The sequence below is a fragment of the Passer domesticus genome, chromosome 2 (assembly GCF_036417665.1).
Source record: "Passer domesticus isolate bPasDom1 chromosome 2, bPasDom1.hap1, whole genome shotgun sequence".
NCBI lineage: Eukaryota > Metazoa > Chordata > Aves > Passeriformes > Passeridae > Passer > Passer domesticus.
In genome coordinates, this window is record NC_087475.1 from 81,152,439 (window position 1) to 81,173,297 (window position 20,859).

Genomic DNA, 20,859 nt, shown 5'->3' on the forward strand with positions numbered 1-20,859 from the left:
TTTCCCTGAGAAAGCATCAATGACAGTTACGAGCTTTGATTCAGAAGTGCTCTGTGTAGTTTTTGTCTGTTTTCAATTAAAACGGATTACTAAAGCTAGGCCTTCATTTGCTTTGCATTTCCATCTAGTCTTAGTTAAGCATCTTAACAGGGTTAGTAATTAGCAGAACTGGGTGACATGCCAGTTTTTGGCTTCATTCATTAACCTTGCAGACCTTTTCTGTTGAACTTTTATGGCCCCCAGGGGCAGAAGCCCAGCGGGGAGGCCGGTTGTCCAGGATAGCTCACGGAGGGTCCAGGATCGCCCAGCGGGGGTTCAGGCAGCCCAGGCAGCTATAGTGATTTGCAGCTCAGCTCTTTAGTGATTTCAGCTCTTTCAGCATGCCTGGGGCCGTCACCCTGGGTATAGCCGCAGCAGACGCAGAGAGAGAGGAGCAGCGCTGTATGGGTTCCGCAGGGTTCTTTTATTGGGGTCTCCGCGAAGGGTCCAGGGACAGCTCTCCTCTGCCGAACCGGGCAGGGCTAGGGGTTTTTATACCTTACAGGGGGATTGAAAACTGTCCAATAGTAAGGGTCAGGGGAAAAAGTGGCCTATGAGTCTACAGAGAGATAACAGGGTCCGAAGGCGGAAGAGGGGGGCTTCTAAACCCTTAGTCATGCTGACTTGGTATTTCCTAGCTCAGGCTTCTGACCTCCAAGGCCTTGCAGGCCCTGTGCCTGCTACAACTCCACTTTCTGTATTTAGAAAAAAGGCGTTCCCTATGGTTCTTTTAAAACAGTGGACAAGGCATGAGAACATAAGTAACACGATGACAATTACAAGAAAAATCCACAAGATTCCCTTAACCAAAGATGCAACCCATCCCGTTAATCCCCATTGACCGAAGAGATCATTGACCCAGTCTGGGGTCTGTTCTACTTTTAAGTCCTTCACAAGTCCCTTCAGTTTCTGGATGTTGGCGTGGATGGATTCCGAGCGTGAAGAGAGATTGAAGCAGCACATCCCTTCGAAGTCCTCGCAGCCATGTCCGTGGGCAAGCAGCAGGAAGTCAATCGCTGCTCGATTTTGGAGGGAGGCATGTCTTGTGGTTTCTTCTTCCTTTAAGAGATCACTCAGGGCAGCAGAAGTAGCGTTAGCTTGCTTACTGAGCCAGCACCCAAGGTGATTTATGTCACCCAGGGCCTTAGCTGCAGCTACCCATGGTAGGAATATAGAGACTGCTATCTTTTTAGGTTTGTTCCAATCGTATAATTTGGGATCGCAATTTTCATCAAATGCTGTGTAGGACCTTTTGTGGCGTTTTAACTCGCTCTCTTTTTTCCAATTGTGCAACAAGGTAATATTTGGAGTAAGGGTGGAAAGTTTTCCTAGGGTACAGGGACCTCCCTGGAGTCGGGAGGGGATTCCAGCCCATACTCTGTCACCACAGATGAGGAACGTTCCCTTGGGTAGAATTTTGGGATGGAGAGAGGACACAGAGATCACACGAGCAGTGTAATTACACCAATCGTGAGGGTTGTAGGCTTTGTTAATTGGTGATATGTCTTTTCGGTATGTGTTTTTGTTCAGATCAATTTCAGGCAAATTATTCTTTGGACGTCTAAAGTAAAATTTGACACAGAAGGTGGCCTTAGAGGACCCCAATAAATCCAATTCTTGAGGTTCCTCAAGAGCATTGGGCAGTATTTTTGTCCACTGGTCCCAAGTTTCTACCTGGTGGGGTCTCTTACCTGTGGTGCGGAGAAGCTCTGAATTATAGGCTGGCCAATCATCGGCTACAAAAGGGATTCCTACTAGACATGTGGAAAGTGGGTTATCAACGCTCCCCATGGATAAGCACATGTTATCCTGTTTTAATGTTCTTGCTAAGGTTACCCAGACATTATGGCTCGGCTGTGGGCCGATCCAACCGACGGCACATGGCACGGTGAGGAACATCCAGGCAGCAGTGAGGACAGCGCCAACGGAGATATTTTTCATCTTTGGGCAGGAATGGGGCTTCTGATAGGGAATATAAGCAAAATTTGTTATTTTTATGGTAGGAGGGGAGGGTTAGGGTTCCTTTCTTGTTCCTTTCCTCTGTTCTTCCCACCTCCCCCCTTTATTTTTAGTTTTTTACTGTTTTTTGTTTTTGTTTTTTTCTATGGTGCTAAGGGTGGGGGAGTGGGTAAAAGTTAGAGGTTTTTGGTAAGGGTAGATAAAAGGGACAATAGGGTTTTTTAGGGTAAAAAAGGGTAATAACATCTAATTCAAAGAACAGTTTTGTTTTCAGGCTGTGCCTGGTCTAGGGCTTGATGCCACAGAATGTTGTTCAGCTTTCTGGTTTGTCTGCTGCTGTGTGATGGGACAGTCGTCTCCTCCACTTGTGGACGTTTGGCGACGTCTTCGTCTCCAGGCCGAGCTGGTCTGGTTTTGAGGAGGTCTTGTGTTTGACTCAGGAGGATTCTTGTCACAGCTTGTGGAAGTGGTATTTGCAGTGCCTAGGTATGGTTTTATGTTTTTCCCTGGGTACCATCTTGGACCAGATGGTAGCAGAACACACGCGTATCCTCTTCCCCACGTGATGAGTTCGAAAGGTCCAGAGACTTTATGTGTTTCTGGGTCCTTCACCAGCACAGGTGGTTTCTCTGTGAGCTTTGCTTGGGTGGTATTTGCAAAGTGGCGAAGTATTGGTGGATCAGGCTCTGAGGTTGTACAGTTCAGGAAGTTGATGACATAGAGAGCCTTGCAAAGTCTTTCAACTGGAGAGGTGATTTTTGTTCCTCTCTGTTGCTGATTGAGGACTCTTTTGAGAGTCTGATGTGTCCTTTCCACGATGGATTGTCCTGTGGGGTTTGCAGGTATACCTGTCTTGTGCTGTATTCCCCACTCACTGAAGAACTCTTTTAACTTACGAGAGGTATAGGCAGGTCCATTGTCTGTTTTGATCTCCTTTGGTACTCCCAGGGTTGCAAATGCGAGGAGAAAATGTTTTATGGCGTGCTGCGCAGTTTCTCCTGTATGTGTTGATGCAAATACTGCTCCTGAGAATGTATCAACCGATACATGCACGTACTTTGACCTTCCAAAAGGTGCAAAGTGGGTTACATCTGTCTGCCACAGCTGGCAGCTGTTTAAACCTCGGGGATTGACTCCCGTCCCCATAGATGGTATCTGGTAGTTTTGACAGTTTGGGCATGTGGCAACAATAGCTTTTGCCTGATCTTTTGAAAGCTTGAACATTCTGATAAGGGCAGGCACATTTTGATGAAAAAATGAGTGTGACAACTTTGCCTGGGCAAAGATGTTAGGGACATTAGCAGTCTCTATTGCCATGGCTAAGGTGTCTGCTTTCCTGTTCCCTTCTGCAATGAAACCTGGGAGGTCAGTGTGTGACCTCACATGCATTATATAGTAAGGTTGTTTTCTGTGGGAAATTAAGCGTGTTAATGTGGAAATCAATTGGTATAACTTTGGATTGGAAACCTCTTTGAGAAGAGCATGTTCTGCTCTCATAGCTATGCCAGCAACATAAGCTGAATCTGTGACCAGATTAAAAGGTTCGTCTTTGAATTTCTCAAAGGCTCTGACAACAGCTGCTAACTCCGCAATCTGTGGAGATCCCTCCACTATTTTTATGTCAGATTCCCAATTTTGGGTCTTAGGGTCCCTCCATGTCATTACCGACTTGTGGGATGACCCTGAGCCATCTGTAAAGACGGTTAGAGCTTTGAGAGGTGTCCTACTTTGGACTAATTTTGGAGTCAGATGAAATGTCACATCACGATTAAAAAGCTTATGTTTTGGGATATGCACTGAAATTTGGCCTGTATAGCTATCTAAGGCATACTGGAGACTCTCATTGGTCTGGAGCAAATGTTCCAGATCCCCAGTGGTCATTGGCAAATAAATGCATGTGAACTCACACCCTGCAAGGGAACGGAGGCGAGTTCTAGCCTTTTTTATTAAATGTGCCATAATTTCTTGGAAGGTGGTAATGGTTTTTGTGGGTTGGTTATTTGTAAAGATCCACTCCAGGATTAGTAAAGGGTCTCGAAGTTGAGTGTCCCATTGGAAAATCAGTCCATAGAACCTAGGTGCTTTTCCCAGAATGACGAACTGGAAAGGCAGGCTGGGCTCAAAGCGATGGGCTTTGCGTGAAGACAGGGCTTCCTGGACCTTGGTGATGGCATCTCGGGCCTCTGGTGTTAGAGTGCATGGAGAGTCCAGATTCTCCTTGCCCCGAAGAAGGTTGAACAGTGGAGCGAGGTCCTCTGTTGTAATTCCTAGCAGTGGACGTACCCAGTTGATGGATCCGCACAGACTGTGTAAGTCTCTCAGGGTTTTTGGGTCGTCTCGGATGGTGAGCTGCTGGGGTACGATGGTCCGTTCCCGGATCTGGAGTCCAAGGTAAGTCCATGGATTGGTGTACTGTATTTTGTCCTCACGGATCTCAAATCCTGCCTTTTCTATGGTTTCAATAGTCTTTTTAACTGCTTTGTCCAAGTACGTTTTTTCTGGTGCACAGACCAGGATATCGTCCATATAGTGATGGATGATCGCACCTGGGAATAGGTTCCGAACAGGAGACAGGATGTGAGCAACATACCACTGGCATATACTTGGACTGCACTTTAGTCCTTGTGGAAGAAAACGCCAATGATATCTTTTGAGTGGAGCCTCTCTGTTAAGAGAGGGAACGGAGAAAGCAAACCGTGGGGCGTCCTGGGGATGCAGCGGGATGCTGAAGAAACAGTCTTTAATATCAATGATAGCAAGTGTCCAGTCTCTAGGCAGCATCGATGGTGAGGGCAGGCCAGGCTGAAGGGGACCCATGTCCTCGATGACCTCATTGATTTTTCGAAGATCGTGGAGGAGCCTCCACCTGTCAGTTCCAGGCTTTTGTAGTACGAAGACTGGAGAATTCCAAGGGCTGGTGGTCTCTACGATGTGGCCTTTGGCGAGCTGTTCATCCACAAGGGCGTGTAGTGCGCGCAGTTTGACTTTAGAGAGGGGCCACTGCTCGATCCAGATCGGGTTATGGCATTTCCAGGTGAGACGAGGAGTGTCTGGCAGTGCGCGCTCCTCAGTGGCCCCAATTAGAAATCCGGACTGGGAATACGTAGGGAGGCTCCCCACTGACATAAAATGTCCCGTCCATACAAGGTGATGGGGGCCCTTACCACAAATGGGCGGATGGTAGCCAACTTGCCTTCAGGCCCTTCGACGAGGATGTTGTTCTTGCTTCGCATGGAAACTGTAGCTCCACCGATCCCTGTGATCATGCCTGCCACAGGTTGTAGCTCCCAGTGTGCTGGCCATTCTGAGCGGGCGATGATGGTCACGTCTGCACCGGTATCCAGCATCCCTGGTAGGTGGAACTTCTCTCCTCTGCAGGTAAGACCGCACTCGATGACAGGCTTACTCGGTCCCACAACTTGTATCCACATTGCTGTGGGGTTGAGAGGAAGCTGTTCCCTGTGATTCTTAGGGAGTAGAAAGGCCTGTGCAAATGGGGTACCCTTTGGAAGAAAATATGGTAAGTCTGTGCAGTACACCTGGACAAAGATTTCTTGTCCCGGGTGCACTGTTTGTACTTCTGGAACAACAAATATTTCCTTTGGGCTATGGAGAGAATCACCTATAATTAGGATGTTAGAAGGACCTCCTTTTGGTCCACGTTTGCCTGTGGGAACACGATAAACATTGTTATTTTTAAAGTCAATGGACAGTGCAGTTACCAGCTGACGGCGCGTTCCCTTTGGTATTGCTCCGTGTGTTGGATCCTCCTCATGTGGTCTGGAATCTCCTGGGATGGTGCGTGACTGGGTCTGGATGGCCTTTGATTTGGTGTCCTTGCGTGGGGCCCCACCACGCTCCGATGGAAGTTTCCCGGACGCGGCTGATAGTACTGCTGATTCTGGGGCCTTTGGTAGAAATTGCGAGGGTACCTGGGAGGTGACCTTTCTGGACAGTCCTTTATAAAATGTCCAAAATCTCCGCAGTGGTAGCAGCGGACCTGATCTTTAGAAGCTATTACTGCATATGCACTAGAAACTCCTTCTGCAACACCCTTAGTTACTGCTTGGGCCACTGTGTCTTCAGTGGACAAGTGGCGTGTGCAGCTTTCCAGCATTTGCTCTATGGTAGGTTCTGTGTCCATGGGTAAGGCTCTCAGAATTGCTTTACATTTTTCATTTGCATTACTCATGGCAAGTTTACACAACAGTTCTTTTCTTGCCTCTGTGCTCTCTATCTGTTTTTCCAGAGCATCCTTAATTCTATCCACAAATTTGATAAAGCTTTCATCTATTCCTTGTTTGATAGTAGAAAAATATTGGGTGGGGGTAGAATCATCAGGGGTAAGAAGTAAAGAGGTTTTTGCTGCTATAGCCACGTCTTGTAATGTTGCCTTAGGTAAAGTATCAGCTTGGTCAGAGGGTTTCTGCAAATCCCCTTCACCAGCCAGCTGTTCGAGTGTAAAATTTGGCTTATCAGCATCTGCAGCATAGTTATCTGATAATGTTTTTAATTGCTTTTTCCAATGCCTTTCCCAAAGCATGTACTCGGCGGGAGAAAGGAGGCACTGGGCAATATTTTTAATATCGTGGGGTACCAGAACATGTGCTGAGAACGTAGCTTCCAGGAAATTTCTAAAAATATGTGAACTTCTACCATGTTCTGTGGCTGTATTTCTTAATTGCACAAGTTCTTTATTTGTAATAGGTTCCCATGTCTTTCTATTAGTGGCACCTCCTTTTTTTCCCTTCTTATATTCTACTGGAAAGGCAGTAATTCTCTGAGCTAATTGCCAGTCCCCTGCCTGTGTGGCTTCCATTTTTATTTTTGCCCAAGGATCAACATATTCTATTTCCAAATCAGAATCGCTGTCACTGCTGTCATCAGATGACGAGAAGTGAGAGCTATCAGGCCTTGCCTTATGTTTCTTATGGCTGGCTGGAGCTGCATTTGGCAGAGGTGCCTGTGGCTGGGCAGGGTATAAGGCAGCACATGGCAGGACGTGGCTACACGTGGCACATGGCGGGGTGGCCGTGCAATGCGTGATACAGCAGGCACAGGACTGGGGGGCGTGGGGAGGGGGGGCAGAACTGAGGGAAGTCTGGGGGGTCCCGACCGGGGGCTGCGGAGCGTGGGTACGGGGTTGCGCAGCGAGGGTATGGGGGCAGGGGGTGTGCGGGATGTAGGAGGCGGCGGGACTGGAAGAGGGTGCGGCGGATACAGGGTGGCTTGGGTCAGGGGCGGATACGTGAGCGGGCACGATTCCGGCGGCAGGCAAAAGCGCGGTGGTGGGGGGGGGGCGCGGGTACCCAGGCGGGCTGATCCCGTGCCGCAGCAGGGATGATGCCGGGGGCAGGGAAAGACGCGATGGTAGCGGGGGGGGCGAGGGCGGGGGAGGGAGTGGGGGCGGACGCGGCAGGGACAGGAGGGACGGCAAAGGGGATGGGGGGGGCCCCAGCAGGGTCGGGGGGAGCAGGGGGAGGGGTGGGGTTTGGGTCAGTCCCGGCGGGAACTGGCGCAGATGCTCTCGGAGATAACGCAGAGCAAGGAGGCGCGCAGGATGTGGCTCCCGAGGGGAAGGCGGGGGGGAAGAGGGGGTGGGCAGGGGCCGTGGGCGCCCTGGGGTCGCGGGGTTGCGGCGCAGATGGCGGGACCCTAGGACCCAGCGGAGTGCTGGATTCCAGGGTGGAGGGGCTGTTATCTCCTCCATTAGCATTTGAAATAGGCGCTTCTGTTAAGTGAGATAAGAACTTTTCGTTTCGTTCGACAGAAGTTAGCCCTGCAGTTAAAGTCTTTTTGTTAGTTTTTTCTACAGCTTTAGTTATAGCGTGAAACATAGGTAAAAACTGAGTTACAGAAAAGTCTTGGTTAGTTTGAAACTTATATATCGTGGTCCCAATTGTATCCCAAAAGGAGTCTAAGGTAATAGTCTGTGTATTAGTATCTGGGAAGTGGCAGAGAATCCATTTTATAAAACGTTTCAGGTTAGTTTTTGAAAGGTTACCTTTAGAAAAAGAAAAGTTGTTAGAAGATAGGATTTCTAGGATTAGGGAATATAAATCTCTCTCGTTCTGGGATCGTTTACTAAGCTTTGATCCCATTTTTCAGTTCCCGCCAGCAGAAAAAAGAGAAAAAAAAAGAAAAAACCCAAAAAAAAAGGACCCGAGGAAAAAATATTTTTGCGCGCAAGAGAGGCTGTGTTAAACTTACACTTTTCAGCCTGTTGTGGGTCAAAGTTCTGCTGGGGGTCGTCTGCTCATCAGCCTCCGCGAACACTCGCGTGCCCAGGTGTCGTTGTTGCGGGTCGGCTGACGTCCTGTCCAGAAGAGTCCTTCTAAAACGAAGAGCTTCTCCTTCCAGGATCTCTGGCGAGCGGAGGCAGTGACAATTTCACGAAGAAATGCTGCTCCTCTGAAATGCCAGGTCCGGCATTCAGTTCCGCGGCCAGGCTATCACGGCGGTTCAGATGTCGGCCCAGGGGCCCCCCGCTGTTCGGGCGTCGGCTCTGTTCGGAGCGCCAGCTATGGCCCCCAGGGGCAGAAGCCCAGCGGGGAGGCCGGTTGTCCAGGATAGCTCACGGAGGGTCCAGGATCGCCCAGCGGGGGTTCAGGCAGCCCAGGCAGCTATAGTGATTTGCAGCTCAGCTCTTTAGTGATTTCAGCTCTTTCAGCATGCCTGGGGCCGTCACCCTGGGTATAGCCGCAGCAGACGCAGAGAGAGAGGAGCAGCGCTGTATGGGTTCCGCAGGGTTCTTTTATTGGGGTCTCCGCGAAGGGTCCAGGGACAGCTCTCCTCTGCCGAACCGGGCAGGGCTAGGGGTTTTTATACCTTACAGGGGGATTGAAAACTGTCCAATAGTAAGGGTCAGGGGAAAAAGTGGCCTATGAGTCTACAGAGAGATAACAGGGTCCGAAGGCGGAAGAGGGGGGCTTCTAAACCCTTAGTCATGCTGACTTGGTATTTCCTAGCTCAGGCTTCTGACCTCCAAGGCCTTGCAGGCCCTGTGCCTGCTACAAACTTTAGTCTCCCATCCCTGACTTTCTCTCACCATATGTTTTATGACGAGCAGTAATAGTAATGGGACCCTGACACACAATTACTGCAGATGGCTTGAGACCATAGTGATGTCTCTGTCCACCCTATCTCTGTGCCAGGGATTTCTCTTTGAACACATGCTGGCGCTTTAGTCACTACAGATAAGCCCATCATTTTAGCTTAAATTCTTGAATTTTCACTGTATGACTGGAAAAAAGTAAATGCCCCTTCTATTTTCAAGAAATCCAAAAAAGATGATCCAGGGAACTACAGACTGGTCAACCTCACCTAGGTCCCTGGGAAGGTGATGGTTCAAATAATCCTGGAAGCAAGTGGTATGGAATGGAATGGAATAGAATAGAATAATTCAGTTGGAAGGAACCCACCACTTTCTTCTCCTTCTTCTTTCTCTGTAAACTGTAGAGGTTTCCAAAAGCATGGAGAACAAGAAGATGATTGGGACTAATCAGCACATATTTATGAAGAGGAAATAATTCCTGAGCAACCTGACAGCCTTCTATGAGGAAGACCTGGGTAGATGAGGTGAGAGCAGCTGATATTCTCCAGCTTGACTTTAATAAGGTTTTGAAAAGTTTCTCCCACAACATCCTCATTAAAAATGTGATGAAAAACAGACTGAACAAGTAGGCAGAATGTTGAACTGAAAAGTGGTTCATCTGCTGGGCTTACAGGGTTATGACCAGTTGGACAAAGTTCGTCTGTAGGTCAGTCACTGGCTATGCACCCCAAGGCTCTATACTGGTGCAACATCTTCATTAAAGACCTAGAAGACAATACACAGTGTACTCTTAATTGGCTTTTAAGTCTTGAAAAACTGGGAAGAGTGAGTGATGCCTCAGGTAGTTGTACTGCCTGTCAGAGGACCTGGACTGGGTGGAGAATTTGGCTAAAGAAAACATGAAATTTAGTAATGTGAAACACCAAGTCTGGCACCTGAGGAGGAATAATTCTAGGTACCAAAAAGCTGGCACCAGACAACTGGAAAGCAGCTTTATCTGGGCATCCTGATGAACAAGTTGAAAATGAGTCAGCAATGTGCCCTCATGGCCGTGAAAATCCACAGCCTCTTGGGCAGCACCACACAGAGTGTCAGCAGAATGTCAGGCAAGGTAAAAATTCCTCTAGGTTATCATTAGAGCCTTCTGGCTCACTTTCAATATGGTATGTCATTTACCAAGGTAACAAATATTAAGGAACACCACAGAACATTCTCAGTCACTGAGGTTATAGTGAGAATGTTTTTCACACCAGAAAAATCTTAAACTTTACCTTTAAAATATCAGAAATATGATATGCAACATACAAAACAGTTTTAAGTTTTAGTACTCAACAACAAAATGGATAATTACCAAATTCTCTCCAGAGCAGAAGTTACCACAGCAGTCATACTGAAAATAAGCAGAAAAAATTTATTTTTAAAAAATTGAATAAATTGAATTAGGAAGAAAAGAGAAGTGAGGTATCCACTTTTTGTCTTTTCCCATGTTCAGTGATGACACATTAGTCATCTCCCAGAGCATAGATGAAACTTTGCTCTTTGTCTGCCTCCTCTCTGCATTGCAATTAAACATGTGACAGATTAGCTTAATTTCACTTAATTTAGAAGATTACAGTGTCAGCATCATATCTGACTTGACCTTATAACCCATCTTAAGTAATCACATGCGAAAAAGGAGGCGTTTATAGGACATGAGTCATCTAACTTTAAGGTAGATATCTAAGACAAATCAGAGGACTTTTGCTCTAAAAGTGCATCTTTCTCCCAGTTAACCACTTAGCTATGGATTCTAACATTGTTGACATCTCAAAACAGGTGCAATGAATTTCAGGTCTTAGGACATTAACAGTTGTCCAACCAAAGCACCAAGTGGCATTTGAGATCCTGAAGGTTTCCCTGCAACTTCAATTTTTGCCTTTCAAACAGTGAAGTGCTCTATGTCACATTTGATATTTCTTAGAGGATGCACTAGTATGTTTGTGAATTAAAAAGCAGAATAGAATCCTACATTTATTCTATTAAATGAAACTCTAGGAGTTCAGCTGTCCACACAGGGGTATTCCTGCTCATGGACAGATTTCGTTTCAGTCAGAGTTTGAAAATTATGTAGCTTTTTAGTTATAAAGATTTTTAAAGACCTCAAGAATCAAGCACACTGTAAATGCCTCCCTGTAACCCTGTTCTGAATTAGTTGTTGTTTCTATGAATAAAGATTATTCCATGGATAAGGAAAGAGCGTGGAAGCAATGTTTGCAGGCTTTCTTTTTCCTGTTGAACATAGCTTTGAGATTGAAAAAAAGAAAGGAAAAAAGGAAGGGGAGAAAAATTTCTCTTTCAAAATCATAAATGTTGATATGTTGGGTTTTTTTAGTATATCCAAATAGGCTGCAATCTGATGTTTAAGGCAAGTTGTTTCAAAGGAAACACCTGTGCAAATTATATACTGAGTTGGTAAAGACAGCTGTGATAGTGCTAATTTTCAGGGTGTAACTCTGCTGCCAAAACAGAGGTGTAGGTCCCAATAAAAAACTCAGGAAGCTCCATAAATAGCACTCCCAGTGTGAAGGTGCTGCTGACGGAAAAGGAGCTGGAATGACAGCCATGTAAAGCACACTGTGGATACCCCAGAGGCTTTGTAGAAAACTGAAACTGCATGGTTGCTGCTGAGGTGACTGGAAAAAGGGATTGACTTCAAGTTGCATGGATGTGTTTAATAAACTGATTAAACTGTGACCGTTTGGGGACCTGGGGGAGACTTCTAAAGAAGCTAAATGCTCTGAAAAATGAAGGATGTTTGCATCTCTGCCCAGGGCTCTGCTGTCACACAGTCCTAGAGGTTTGCAGCTGTCTTTACAGGTGCTGAAAACAGTTCCCCAAGATAGATTTGCCTGCCTACTTGGAAATAAAATTTCAAGAAAACTTAGACACTGTTTTTTAAACATTTCAGCAGCTGAAAGTATGAGTTTCTTCTGACTTTTAACATTTTTACAGCCATCTCCATTAAGGAGAGCAATCGTCTCCTTTTGGCAACCACTCCTGAAGAAGAGGTCTGACTTGGCAATGGTATACCTTTGTACTCTGATGTTTAAACCTGGGGTGTGCTTTGTGAGTCACAGCCCACTGAAAAGCAGGATGCCTTTTACACTTACTCTTGACAAATCAACATCAACTGCAAAGCAGAGATTGCATAGTTTGAGTTAGGTTTTTTAGCTCAGGTCTGTTTTAGACAAGGAGCTGTCAGTCTGGAAACCGATTCATGTGTACAGCTACAGTGAGTCAAGATGGTTTGTAGACTTCAACTATACTGATGTGCAGCAGGGGTAAAATCTATGCTAAGAATAGAATTGAGGTAAATTATGGAGGATAATGGCAGATTAGCTGAAAAAGTCTGGCTTACTAGATATGTCAGTGATTAATAGAATTGAAATGCTTGTAAACTAATTTACATAGCACAGCTGCTCAACACAACACCTGTTCAAAGTGGCTGTAAGACACTAATTGATGTAGTTAGTGCAGAACTTCTGTCTGGTGAATATTTTCTATTGATCTGAACAAGTGCCCAAAGGATGTGAAATAAGTTGCAAGTTCTGTGCATATATACAAATGTTCACTTTGACTATGAAAAGTATAAAAATAATGAATATTTACTTTACTGTTAATGAATGTTTCCATTAGAAAAGATAAATAGTAAGACACAGACCTACCATGAAACTTTACATAATATTGATAATTTAGTTCCTATTAGAATAAACAATATTAGGAGGTGGACACTAGACTCTTCCAGAGGAATTTTAGAGAAGAAGTCTGTGTTGTGAAATCTGGCAATTTTCTCAAACACCATGTGTACCACGAAGGGACGAAAATGCCAAAACAGTGATACAAGGATATCCTGTTCTATTTCAGTTCTCCTCTTTGGTGTCTTGGTTTCTACAAAGAGAAAATTCAAGGAGGAAGGTCAGGTCTGATAGGAAAAATGTCCTGCAACAGAACTAGAAACTGAGAACATATCCTGACATGAGTCTGGACATGATCTGAATTGCTTCTGTCTTCAATGCACAGTAAGTCTGGGATCCCAGCTTAACTATCTGAAGGGGGATGCCCAGTGTTAGGCTGTGTGAGTGCCTCAACAAATACAGTTCTGCAGAGAGTTGTACAGTTTCACAGAAGCTGATGGAACTAGACTGGTCAAAGGAAAGAAGAGGACACCTAAATATTCTATCTGTAGGAATGTACAAGTTTTTTGGAGCTCAGGCTGGATACATCATCCTGTTAAGGAAAAGCTGAGGCGTAAATATGTAGTAAATAAATAGAAAAATAAAGCAAAATTTGGCATCTTCTGAAGAACCTCTAAGATTGTGCACAGTTTGCTGAAGAGATTTAAATAGATATGAATGAGTCAGTCTAGTTTGGGATTGCTCTAGAAATCTTTAAGATAAATTATTGCTGAGAGGGGAATGCTTTGAAAGGTTCACGAGATAATGATGAAGGAACTGGTGTAATGTGCTTTTCCCTTAATGCCAGGCATCATACCTTCTCCTTTGCCTGCATGACTGTAGGCCATTCAGACCCACTCACCTCTGGAGACTGAAATACTTTAAGCTCTCATTGTCTTCAAACTCTTATTTATCTTGACCTTCCTGTCTAGTTTTAATAAACCTATTTTGTGAGAATCACGGGACTGCTTTCTAACCTGTTTCCTGCACTTCTGTTCACTGAGGAAAGGGCTGTAACCTTGCTACCCACAACTGTGCTTAACATACCCATGATCATTCATCTTCTCCCTGGATCAGCTCAAAGCTTTTAATTAAATTAAAATGGGAGGAAAAAGTTTCCCTTTTATGAGTGTGCTCTGAAGGGACCAAAATCTTGCAAGTGAAGCGCACACAATGATCCTGCCTATTTACAAGTCTTAGAATTAGATGAAAATAGGAAAAAAGGAAACTTTGTTCTGTTCAGAACGACAGTTTGATATAAAACAAAAAGGGTGGCTTTCTAAAACATTTCAAAAGAGTTTTCTTTTTTCTGAAGATGTGCTTGTAATAGAAATTCCAAGGCTTCTTCCATGACTTTGTACAAGCCAAGAAACAAAAATGGAATTAGTTGTAGGATCTGAATCAGAATCTTGGATCCAGGGAGTAATAAAAGTTGAAGATATTTTGCAGTTTTCTGTGTAAAATAAAAAAAAAAAAAAAGACATGAAGATCAATACACCAAGTTTAAAGACAGAACTTTGCTGCAAACATTTGCAGGATCACATTCTACTAAAAAGAAGTCTGATTTTCTCTGTCTGACAGTCACCCATGGACATAAGAATCAGACTTCAATAAGTCACACAGAAGTATTTTTCTTTTTTTTTTCTGTCCTTCACATACTCAGTTCTCAGTGTCTGGTAGGGCATTCACAAGGGCCTGAAGTGACTGCTGAAGTAGGATTCATAATTGGGTGAATGTATTCTTGGTATGCTGTAGCCCAGCAGAGAAGATACAGCTTAGAAATGCACCTTGAGAAATAAATATCTCCTGACTACTTTTCTTGTGGGTCATTCAGAAAAAAAGCTGCCTTCTGGTGGTAGATATTCCTGGCCTGTGGCACTTGGTTTGTTACTAGATGATCTTTAAGGTCTCTTTCAACCCAAACCATTCTAGGATTCAATGAATATCACACCTGATTTGTTGTTTGCCCAGTGTTTTCTTATCAATGGTACACCACAGATAAGCTTCACATCATCCATGTCATTGGTGTTTCAAACCAATCTGGAGTTTCACAGATGGCATATTTCAATTTAATTACATTTTCTGATAGTGAATACATCTGAACAAATGAAAAAATGATGTGATGCCATATTCAGCTGCAAGGCAGGAAACAGTTTGATCCCAACAACCATAAAATCTTCATTCAGGAGCTGTCATTTATTAGCATCAGTATTACTGTTTACTCATCATTGAACAGCCAAGACTGGGGTGGAAAGCTAGAAGGTGTCACCTAAAACAGGAACAGATAACAAACTGACAGACAGTATGGTTTGAGTAGATAAACAGTCATCCCAGATGTTTCTTTCTTTTTCTCAGTGAAAAACAAGATCAACAATGAAAGTTACATGGGACTTAGATCACTGCAAGCAGGAGCAGAGAATTGCCCTGGCACCAACTCTGCAGTCCTGACAATTCTCACAAGTGCCCACTGAAAGCTATTGCTATCTGACATATGTTGCCATAAGTGCTAATTAAATCTCAGTGCTGTGTTCTATTATTAAAACAAGAGTCCTTATTGCCACTAAACAGAGCTGCCTCCCTGCAGGGGCAGAGCTATCAGCTGCCTGGGTTTCCCTGATATGTCTTCCTTTTCTGTCCTTGGAGCACCATCTAAGCAGATTTTTGAACAAGTGCAGCTCGTGCCTGGGTTTTGGGAATTTCCAGTAGAAGCTCTGCAAAGAGCTTGGCAGGCTGCAGCAGGGAACGGCAGGACAGTGGTGAGGGGAGGCAGGCAGCAGGAGAAGAAGGAGGAGATGTTCACACAGCGCTGGATCTGAAGTGCTGGCAGCTGCTGCGCTTGGCCTGGATCCCCAGAGCCCCAGGTGTGAGCAAGGCTGGGGCTGGGGGGGAGCAGAGCTGAGCGGGAGAGGGCAGGAGATCAGTACAGGATGGGATTTAGGTCACGGTTAAAGAAGAAGAGGGCTATGGGGGAATTAGACAGGTCTGGGGGTTAGGTGGGAAGTATGGGAGTTGGTGATGGGGATCTTGGGACGAATGAGAATAGGACTGCTGGGGCTCTCTGCTGGATTTGGGAAGTGTGGGAAGCTCTAACCCAGAAAGCCTGGGACCTGGGTATTTTGGGACAATGGAGAATTGATGTAGGGCTCTGGGACTGGTGTTCTGTAGGTGAAAAATATTGTGATGTGGTAGGGCTTGCTTCGACACAGTGATTTTGTTCTGAATATGATTCATGAGTTTCCTTTCAGGAGAGAGCATTGGACAGCAATACATTCCTTCTACCCCCTCCTTCTTTTAGTTCCTTTTGTCTATTTTGCACTTATTTGGAGAAGAGGTGGGATTAATCAGGATGGACTGCAAGATCTGAATATACTTCTCCCCAGCAGAGAAGTACTCACTCTATATGGGGAAAATAAAAATAACTGTAGACAAAGAAATTACCCCCTCAACCTCCTTTACCTGGTTAGTGTTTAAATTACTGGCTTTAACCATTTCTATAGTCCTATTGCAAGGACTTGAAGGCCAGTGTGCAGCAGATGTCCTTTTGCACATTTGAAAGAGTGCATGTAACCCATCTGCAAATGATAATGATGGATGCATAGAAATTCCTTGCTCTGCTGCATAATGCAAGGTTTATGCCTACTCAATGCAGGAGTTTTGTATACCAGTTTCTCCTGTAGATGCTTAAATTTAGACATGATCAATACTCCCTGTGTCTGCCTTTTTTGCACAAAATTCTCAGCCATTCAGAACAGCCAGATCTGGCTAAATGTCGTCTGCATCTACAGCACCTTTTGCACACAAAGTCAGACTCAAGCCACATGTTTCCTCAGACCTGGAGAACCTAATGCTCACAGCTTCTTGCTGTAACTACGAAAACAAAGTTCTCTGCTAGTGGAATAGGAAGAAATTTTCCTTTTCTTTACAGACAAATGATAAAAATGTCAAAGTATTCCAAATACTAACTCTTCTTCCCCCTGCCCACGAATCAACTGAACAGTTCTAGAATAAATATACTGTAAATATAAACACTGTTTAAAAATTAAGAAATTTGGTAAGATAAATGCTGTAAAAGTTGCAGTATGGTAATCTAGTCTGCCACACACAAGCATCTGTGAATAGATGCAAAAACATGCAACAATTCCTATTCTCTATGTACAAATTCCACTCTCCATTTTTAATAAAGACCTAAAACCTTTTGTGATGAGCCCCACGTAGCCAAAAAAGATTAGGTAATCCTGGAATGGTAGGAACCAGCATGAGGTCAGAGGCAGAAGACTGAAAAAGTCTGTGCATGAGGCAGCTTGCTGTTGACCTGGGCAGCCACACTACAGAATTTCATTTACAAGCTAATTGCAACGTACCTCAAAAGTGTGTTATTTCTAGCTTCTAATACTCTGACTAGAAAGTTCCAGTGCTTCACTCTTTTTCTGAGCAGAATATATATTCAAGTTCTCAACCTGAATGTATTACTGACTAGTTTGTCCCCCATTTGCCTTGTGCCAAACTCACTATGAATTTGTTAGGTGATTTTAACCTCCTTTTCCAGCTGCAGTACTCCTAGTAATTTAAAAATCGTCAGTTATCTTCCCTCTTAAACACCCCGGTTTTGAGAATGCTATAGACATTGCAATGCAAAACTTTTTTTTCAGATGTGTTACAGCATTTAATTATTTTTTGTAGTTTCTTTCTCATCTGAGTTAACAAGATAGGTTCAGGGTATGTTTTCAAATTTTCTTAGAAATTTAAAGAAAAGAGAAAGAAAGCGAGATTAGCTGCATTCACATGTCTACTGCATGGCTATTCCTGGCACTAGCATTAAAGAAATATTATGTTTGATTATTTTCATAACCAATAATATCTGAATTAGTTGAACCAAGTGACACAAAGGCATAAAGGACAAATCAAGTGGTCTGGAGGAATTCACTTTAGCAGCTTCACAAAATGTTTTTCTTCAAAAAAATGTTTTCAATGAGAACTTGAGTGTTCTCACGTAGCAGCAAAGCGTTTTAACGGCAGACTAGACATAGCCAAGATGAAATGTCTAGTGCTGCTCAGATTTTTTTTTCCTTTTTCTTTTGTAATTTAGGTTATCCTGACCCTGTGTCCAACAGCTGTCTCAAATCTAAATGCACCTGAAAGGTAAGCTTAACTGTTGTTTTTCAGGTCTGCAGCTCCCAGCTTTTAGTTTTTGGCATTTTGCAACCAGATCATTTTTCCATGACTTTAACAATAGTTTCTTTGAAATCTTGCCTTGGATCCACCAAAAGTTGCTCAAATCTGAATCACTTTGAATTCAATGTTTCTGGATCATTACATTCACTCTTCCTATAGTAAAAATTTGAGACTGTCAGAATAAGAACTAGTATTAGTAGTATTAGTATGATTTGTGTTATTATTGAATTTCTATGATGCAATCTGTAAGACTATGGTACTTCCCTAAAGTCAAAGAGATGGACAGAAAGACAAATGATGAAAGAATTGTGATGAATACTCTGTGCGAAATAAGTTTCTCATTTCCCAAAATCTCTGCAGCCATAAAATAATTCTCTTAAGAAAATACCATGGAAACAGTGAGAAAAAAAAAGCCAGTGTTCCTTCTGACCCACACTCTGAAAAAAACCCCACAAAACAAAAAAGGAAAAAAACCCTACAGAACAAAACAAAACAAAACCAAAAAAAAAAAAAAAAAGAAAAGAAAAAGGATGAGTATGAATGAGATACTTTTCCTTTATCCTTACATTGTGATCAAAATATAATTATGCCTGCAGACACATATAGAGAAATCCTGATGTCCTGGCTGATATCCTTTATAGGCTTGAAGAATTATCCTAACAAAGTGTTTAAGCTACAGCAAGGGTAAAATAAGCACTGCATGTACAGAGCAACCCATGGGAAGTAGTACTGAAACAATAGCCTGCATGTAACAGCTTTGAGCAACTACACAAAAATCCAGTCCAGTGCCCTGGAGAAAACTCTTGCTGGAGTGGAACCAAGCATAAAAAATCGAGGTTACATCCATGCACCTTGGTATGATATGTTGTGCTGTATGACAGAACATTTTTTTCTTCTCTGCATATTTAGAGAGTTTCTGCAGTATCCATTTTATTGTTTCCATGGTGTGAATTCATGACAGGTCAAGATTTGTGCCTGTACCATGTTTTTAGGCCCTTAGGGTCAATCAAATATATGCAGTGAATACTATATCAGACACTTTGGAATAAATGAGCATTTATTATATGGCCATGTGGATATGTGCACATGAGTTGCTGTTCAGTCTCCCTGTATTTGTGGTGCAGAGTCCTCCACAGAAAGAGGAATAAGGACTGCTAGGGATTCTTGTTTGCCTTTCACAAGCATGCAGGAATATTTCTAGACAGAAGTTATCTTTCTCAAAACACACATCACACTAACTGATAGAAACGAGAGTTTCAATCCTGATGTGTAATTTCTGTGTCTCTTCAACATGTTGAAGACATGCTGTGGCCAACAAGATTACAGAGAAGAGCAACAGTACCTCTCAGTAAACACCCCTGCAGGGTAATAAAGTGATGTACCAGAACATATTTTATTTTTTACTTTATCTCTGTACTGTGTCTATTTTGGCATAAGAATGTGCTGTAATAAAATTGTATAAGGAATATGGCTTTATGCTTCAGGATGTTAGACTTCTATAGATCCCCTCTCGCTTGAGGGAGCTTTTCTATGTCAGGCATATGTCTCAACAACTGCCCTTTATTGAATTCCTCCTGCAGTTACTTTTAAGAGTTTCAAAAGCCTAAAAGTACCATTTATTTTGCCCAAACCAGCAATTTGGTCTTCAGTGCTTGGCAGTTATTTTTGCCATTTATGAACACACTGTATCTGTAAGGAACAATGTTCAAATATTCATCCCTCACTCTGTATCTCTGGTAGTGATTTTATTTATCATTTAGCATAGGCAACCAAGTAGGCAACCATTAACCCATCTCTGTAAAATGAAAATGCTAGAAAGGTTATTTTGTTAGAGTCAGGTTAAAGTGAAAAAAAAAATAAATCTGCACCTCTGGCATATGTGATTTAATGCTCACTGCAATATTGCATGAGATGGTCTGTGTCTTTCACTCAGTGGATGAATTGTTGTTGTTCTTTAAATTTTGACAGCACCTTCATTTAGGCAAATGTCCCTATGTTTTACTCAGAAATTTAATTTTTTTTTGGTGCAGTCTAAGCGTATCTTTGCTTGTATATTGCAGTCAGTGTACTGCGCTTTATGCTAACTAAAAAAATGAATAATAGAACTTGACATTTTTCTCCAAAGCACAGCAGAATTAAAGGTCACACTTTCAAAAGGACCTGCAAAACTCTAACAAATTATGCAATAGTATTTAAGTGCACAAACAGTTTTTTTCCAAGATTGCATTGAATGAAGAATGAAAGCAATTCTGGTACTGTGCGTCAAAATTTGGCAATGAAGCTAAATTAATGGAATTAGGACAATTTTTCAAAAACACGTATGTTAGGTTAGAGTCTAGATATTATTCTTCAGGTTTGAGTGAAAAATCAGTGAAGTATTTACAAATATACAATCTTTATCATGGGAAATATGGAAAGTAGGAGTAGAATTTCCATTGTTAAAAACAAATGCCATAGTTATGGCTTGGTATATTCAAATAGTCTACTGGGGCTTCCACAATACAGGAAATTTGTTTTACTAGGCATTATTTGGTCACACTGTCAGTCCATCACAAAGAACTCTCCAGAATGAGAGATAAAATAAAATGTTAGAGGGGAAATTGAGGGTTAGAGCATGAAATGAGGGCATGAAGTTCCACAGATGGTCAGGTACAGTAGTTTCCTTTGAACTGTCCAATAGATTTTTCTTACTGTACAGATGATGGTTTCTCCTCAGATATCTCCTGATATTTGAGTAAACAAAACCCTATTGATCAGCCTGCTATTGAAAAAGTAGACAGCAGAGAGCTGTAATTGTAACTAAACAGTCAAAAGCTATTTGAGTAATCTCTAACACACTCTGAAAGCTTTGTCAACCAGAACTTTCAAAAATTGCTACCTTGGCAGGTGGGCTTATGGCCATTTATATCTCGTGCTTACAGA

General features: G+C 43.2%; 1 protein-coding gene across 1 annotated transcript; it reads right to left on the reverse strand.

Annotated features, from left to right (window-relative positions):
• Positions 1 to 251: 251 nt before the first annotated feature.
• LOC135294385 (uncharacterized) lies at positions 252 to 9,008 on the reverse strand. The gene is made up of 2 exons (XM_064409551.1): positions 8,209 to 9,008; positions 252 to 2,001 (listed from the first exon to the last, which is right to left on the reverse strand). Exon 2 carries the CDS (start codon positions 1,978 to 1,980, stop codon positions 679 to 681), a length of 1,302 nt encoding a protein of 433 aa, XP_064265621.1. The 5' UTR covers positions 1,981 to 2,001; positions 8,209 to 9,008; the 3' UTR covers positions 252 to 678.
• Positions 9,009 to 20,859: the final 11,851 nt, after the last annotated feature.